Genomic DNA, 6,561 nt, shown 5'->3' with positions numbered 1-6,561 from the left:
ACTTCGGTTTCTTCCATTCCACCTTGGATGGTAAGGTCCTCCAGGGCTGAGTTCATGCCTCCTATTTACTCCTGGAACAGGGTGCTGCATGCTGCGCAGCTGCTCTGACAAGCTAGGTTTCTGGTGGCACCTGGGGAAGGGCCATAAGGAAAAGAGGGAGGAGGTGGGGGTACCCCCTGGCTTGGTCTAGTTTCAAGAATGATTGTTATCACATGCCAAATATCCACCCCAGCAGGTGACTCCTTTGCAGAATCACAGAAGGAAAAGGTAGTCCACAACAGCAGGCCCAAAAGTAGAGGGTACTGAGGCAGTGGGCCCTGCGCTTCTTCCCTGCCCAGCCCTTGTTGGTGAGGCTTTCCCAAGCCACCCACCTGGCTCCAGCCATTGTGTGATCCTTTTTATTAGACATTGTGTAGCTCCCAAACTCACTGCCAAGGTGATTCCCACTCCTAGTGACCTATAGGATAGACTGGAACTGTCCCTGTGGGTTTCCGAGACAAAATCTTTTTGGTAGTAAAAACCTCATCATGCTACCAGAGAGTAGCTGATGGTTTTAAACTGCTGACTTTGCAGCTCCCAGTCCAACACATAGCCCACTAAACCACCAGGGCTCCCGAACTAAATTCCCTACAAAGCATTTTTGAATTTTTCACTAGGTTTACTCAGTCCAAAGGTGCTCCATCTTCCTCTCTTTTTCTCTTACCACACACCTGCTAACTTGTTCTGTTTCAGGATGGACTCATGTTTACTTCTGCTTACAGTTGCCCCCTCTGTCCATTCTCTGTCTTTGAAACTTCTCCTCACAGCTCACCCTCTCTGCTTAGAGCAATGCAGAGAAATATCTGTTACCACGTGGCTCCTGATAGTTTTGGGATGGCGGCCTGGGGCTCTGCATTTCTGCCGAGTGTCCAGGTGGTTTCCTGACTGCTGGTCTAGCGATCATACTCAACAGATGCTGGCAAACTTTCTGTGAAGGGGCAGTGTGTTAAGCAAGATTCTCTAGGGAAAACAAACCAGAACATTTAGGATTTCTATATAAGGATAGGTTTATGTAGCGAGAAGGACTACAACAGCTAATTAGTCCACAAAGCAGTACAGAGGGCTCAGTCCAGCTCACTTCCATGGGACAGTTAATATACTAAAGGTCCTTCCAACTCACCCTAGCCACTGGTCCCAGGCCAAGGAAGCACACAGTGAAGTGGCTGGCCACATGAGGAGTCTGCTTGCAGACAGCAAGGTTGGGCAGCAAGATGAGATGTGGAGGCGTAGTAGAGGCCAGTAGTACAACAGCATAGTGAAGCAGACTCTGATGGAGCCTCAGAGTGTAGCAATGCACTGCACAGCACTATGATGCACCATGATCCATGGGTTGGCTCAGCCCACAGGTAGCGCAGCACCTGGTTGAGGCAGAGCAGCTAACTCAGGCAGCAGAGTGCTGATCTGATCACCAGGGAGAAAGGAAGAGGCTGGCCTTAGCAGTTTATCTTGGTGCCCTCCAATCAAGCTGTGACCTGATTGACAGGCTACATGTTCCTACAGAAGCCATGTTGGCACCAAAAAGCCTGACTATCACAGACAGATAGTAAATAGTTCAACCTTTGTGGCCATATAGTTTCTCAGCTAGTCAGCTCTGTCCTTGTAATGCAGAAGCCATCATAGATAGTACACAAGTGAGTAGGCATGGCTGTGTTCGTTATTCTTCTAAAACATTTCTTACAAAAACCGGTCGTAGTTTGCTGATCCTTGTTCTAGAGCACAGACTGTGGAGTCAGATTGACTGGTTTGGAATTTTAACACTTCACTTGCTGGCTCTTTTCATGCCTAGAGGGGTGATAATCATATTAACAACTTTCGAGTTATTGAGAAGATAAGAATCGAAGCATGAAGGCAGGACCTTGGTTTTGTTTAATATTGTGTCTTTGGTTCTAGAAAAGTATCTGTCCCAAAAAAAAGTTAAAACCAAGCCTATTGCCATGAGATTGCTGACTCATAGGGACCCTACATAAAGTTTCCTGAACTGTAAATCTTTATAGAAGAACCCAGTCTCATTTTATCCCTATGTAGTGGCTAGTGGGTTTGAATTTTTGAACTTGTGGTTAGCAGCCCAGTGCTGACACCACAGCACCACCAGGACTTTTTATCTGGTCTATCCAAAACCACACAGCCACATCCACTTACAGCAGCACTCTGTAACAGCGGTTCTCAACCCTTTGGGGGTTGAACGACCCTTTCACAGGGGTTGCCCGATTAATAACAGTAGCAAAATTACAGAAATAGCAACTGCATTAAAGAGTTGCGGCATTAGGAAGGCTGAGAGCCTGCTCTATAGGGTGTCTGAGGCTAACTTTGCAGTTATCAGTCCAGCTGCAACTCAGCAGTGCCACCAGGGCTCCTTGTCTATCTATTTCATCCAAAACCAACCCCCCACCACTCCCCACTCCCAATTGAGTTGATTTGGACACAGCCACCCTATGTGGATTTCTAAGGTTCTAAAGATCTTTACAGAAGCAGATAGCCTCAACTTTATTTGGTGTCGTGGTTGACAGTTTTGAATCACTGACTTTGTTATTTAGTGGTCCAGCACTTAAATTACAGTGCCACCAGGTCTCCTTTATCTGTCTTATAGTAGGTGCTACATTAATGTAAGATGTTAACTGCCACCAGGGGTTCTGACTCATAGCCATCCTGTGTACAACAGAATGGAATACTGCCCAGGACTGTGCCATCCCCAAAACGGTTTGAGCCCATTGTCGCAGCCACTGTGTCAGTTTATCATGTTGAGGGGCTTATACTTTTTCACCAACCCTCTACTTTACCAAAGATGATATATTTTTTCAGGGACTGGTCCTCCTGATAACATGTCCAGAAACACATGAGACAAAGCCTCGCCATCTTTGCTTTTAAGGAACGTTAGCTGTTAATTACTTAAATCGCAACAAGTTGGAGAGGTGGGGGTTTATTAGAGAGATTCCCGCAAACCTAGCTTACCAAATTTCATTCAACTAGTCCAATTTTTTAATACTGTCCCACCACAAAATCACAGATCTCATGACACTCACAATCCGTAATAAGATAACCGATACTGGTAATGCCAAGTTATATTGTGCTGGAAGTAATGATGGGATTCGGTAATGGTTTAGAAGACATGCTGTAGGAGCTGAAATTTAAAGAGTAAGACTTTTCCAGAGAGTTATTCGAAACCCGGGGATAGAACATGTGAGGTTTGGAAGTGAGAGCAGGCCCTAATTTGGGTTCTTTGGCCTCATGAGATCATGAGTTCCATTTTATGGTATCCACTAATGGAAACGGCTCAGTTCTCAGTAGGACTGATAGACGGAAGGGGGTGGAGGAAAAATGTAGAACAGGATACGGCCCTGTCCTTTTCCTATTCATAAAGACTTAATAAAGCTTACGTGTCCAGTATATACTGTCCTTGTGTGCTTTCAGATTCAGTTGTGTATTTTTATTATGGAAAAACTAAAACATTTGAGAAAGAGTAATACAGTCATTCTCTATATGCATCTCCAACCAATCAGGGCCTAAATTGGTACATCCATATCCCCTGTCCCCAACCTCTCGAGTACTTTGAAGACATCTCAGACTTAAGAGTCACTTGTCAAATTTTCTGACACCTCTGATTTCCACAGAGGCTAGTGCTGCCGAGGAAGCAGGTGTGCACGTAGCTGTGGTGGTGCGGCCCGGCAACGCGGGACTAACGGATGATGAAAAGACTTACTACAACCTCATCACATCCTTCAGCGAACTCTACCTGCCTACTTCCACTTAGAGAGAAGCACGAAACGGAAGACGAAACGCTTCCTCTGCGTCAACCCTGTAGTCTAGTTTTATTCTAATGGTAACTTACTTAAAAAACAAGAAACACACACACACACACACACACACACACACACACACACAGGTGTATATGTGTACATCTTCAAATTACCTTCCACAAGCATAAGTCGGGGGAAAATACTCAGTGCAGTGGAATGGAAGCTAATTTAAAACTGTATTATATGTAGACATTGTTCTAAGTCATAGTGTAACCCTTACTGAGAGCAAAGTGTAGTTGCTAGAAGAAATTACTAAAATATGGATTAAATGTGTTATGTTTATTAGGCCACATACCAAAATGGAAGCTGGTTTGGGGAAATTATTCAGGAGTCTGCTATATTAAAAACGAAGTATTTCAAAGGCTTACTCCTTTGAATAAGGCATTGCTAAATTTTCATTGTGTGCTAAAAGATTAAAGCAAGTGTATTTCACAATATTTGCCTCCCTCTATACAGAAAATAAAGATGTTTACTTCTGCTCCAAAAGAGCATTATTGAAATAGAAAATCAACTCAAGTCTTAATTAGTTGGGCTGTTACTTTAAGAAGAGACTTGGTAGTCTACAGCAAGCAATTAATTGCCTTACCAATGAAAAATGTGCATTGACTTAGTAAGTAAAGCATAGTTCTGGTTCTTAGTATTTACCACAACATTCTTAATTGTGCCAGTTGTTAATAATAAAAGATTTAATGGTTGCCTTTCTAACTACTACTTAGCACAATTTTAGAATATTGCTATTTAAAGTGGGAAAAGGGTATTACTGAAGTTGGTAAGATTAAAAAAGAGCTCTAATATGAAATATTTTCCTTTGTAATGGATGTGAGAAATGTAAATTTTATAACAGCATTATTTATCCTGTTTCAGTTCTAATAGACTATTGTGTCAATTTCTCTGTGATTAATAAAATCTTTCCTTTTTCCATTCAGTTTTATGAGGTCCCTGTACTATGCCACAAACTGCCATAAGGGAAACAGACCAAAGAAAAAGGAAAAAACGATAATTTCATTTTAATTTTTGAATAAATGTGTGTGTGTGTGTGTGTGTGTGTGTGAGTGTGAGTGTGAGTGTGAGTGAAATGCCAGTGGAAAAATTATAGTTGAGTTATATAGCTAACTTCACAGGTTATTATTTCATTTGGAAAGTTAGCACTCAGGATATGAGTTGGGGTTCTTAGATTTCTTGAGACTCTTACATTTAAGGTATGTACGTTAATGCTTAAAGGAGGTATTTGTCCTTCTAATTATTTAGGAAACACTAATGGAACCTGGGGAGATAATTTGGGGAGTGTTTTTGAATAAGGAGAAGGAAATAGTCTTGCAAATATGAGAGCACAGGGGAAATAAAATATTTTATGGCTGTTTTTCTTTTCTTGTTCAAATAGCTGATTAAGAAATCTGAAGACTGACAGGATACAGGGTTAGAAAAAGGGAGATGAGTTTAAATGAATCTTAGAAATGGGATTAATTTGTAAATGATAGTAAAACCATTATTGCTAGGTGTCCTCGAGCCAATTCAGAATCGTAGTGACGATGCCACGGTGCCTGGTCCCGTACAGTACCGTTCTCACAATTATTCCTGTTTGAACCCATTTTTCTACCACTGTATCCACCCAAGTCCGTGGAGGTGCTTCTTCCTTTCACTGATCTCTGCTTTACCAAGCGTAATAGACTTCTTTACGGACTGCCCCTTCTGATGATACAGAGTTAAATGAGATGAAGTCTCCCCATCTTTTAAGAAATCTGGCTTACATCTTCCAAGGCAGATTTATTCAATCTTCTAATAGTCTATGGCAGTGGTTCTCAACCTGTGGGTCACTACTCTTTTGGGGATAGTGACCCTTTTACAGGGGTCACCCAATTCGTAACAGTAGCAAAATTACAGTTATGAAGTAATAACGAAAATAATGTTATGCTTGGGGGGTCACCATAACATGAGGAACTTCATGAATTAAAGGGTCACGGCATTAGGAAGGTTGAGAACCATTGGTCTCTGGTATTAGTCAATATTCTTCAACAGCTCCATACTGCAAAAGCATCAGTTCTTCAGTTCTCTTTTTTCACTGTCCAGCCTTTGCATGCATATGAGGTCATTGAAAATACCATGCCGTGAGTCAGGCACACCTAATCCTCAAAGTGATATCATAGAGATCTTTTGTGACAGATTTGCTTCAATGGAATATGTTGTTTGATTTCCTATCTGCTTTTTCCATGGGGCTGATTGTAGAGCCAAGTAAAATGAAATTATGAAAAAAAAAAATGACATAGGATTGTTTGTGTACTCTGGCTTCACTAGGGGGAAGGAAAATTAAACTGGGAAATCAACATCGTCCCAGGCCAGTTTCTATGAGGCTGAGGTCAGGCATTTACCCCCGCCCCCCTCCTTCCTGTCTATCTTGACACCTGCCCGTCCCTCACACCACTCTACTTGTCATCTGGATCCGATCATTCATTGCCATGACTGCACAGAACTCAAGACAGCACTCAACAATTACACGGTGTGTTAGGGAAGTTAACATGAGAAATGCTCAGGATATAGTTGCTCATAGGCAGGCCTGTCTCTGGCCCTCAGCCTTGCTCAGATAATGCTACGAGGTATTTTTTAAAAATTTTATTGAATCATTTTATTGGGGGCTCATACAACTCATCACAATCCATACATACATCTATTGTGTCAAGCACATTTCTGCATTTGTTGCCATCATTCTCAAAACATTTGCTTTCTACTTGAG

General features: G+C 42.1%; 1 protein-coding gene across 1 annotated transcript in view; it reads left to right on the top strand.

Moving 5' to 3' along the window:
- The window catches only part of ENOPH1 (enolase-phosphatase 1), a 34,829-nt gene extending 30,071 nt beyond the window's left edge, over nt 1-4,758 (top strand). The window contains exon 6 of the mRNA XM_004703231.2: nt 3,648-4,758. Coding sequence (XP_004703288.1) covers nt 3,648-3,787 — 140 coding nt within the window. The 3' untranslated portion in view covers nt 3,788-4,758. The remainder of the gene's footprint in view (nt 1-3,647) is intronic.
- The last annotated feature ends 1,803 nt before the right edge of the window (nt 4,759-6,561 follow it).

The sequence above is a fragment of the Echinops telfairi genome, unplaced genomic scaffold (genome assembly GCF_000313985.2).
Source record: "Echinops telfairi isolate 266 unplaced genomic scaffold, ASM31398v2 ScPeMD7_7468;HRSCAF=8506_0, whole genome shotgun sequence".
Classification (NCBI taxonomy): domain Eukaryota; kingdom Metazoa; phylum Chordata; class Mammalia; order Afrosoricida; family Tenrecidae; genus Echinops; species Echinops telfairi.
Note: the sequence above shows the minus strand (reverse complement) of the source record. Positions and strands in the feature narration are given on the sequence as shown.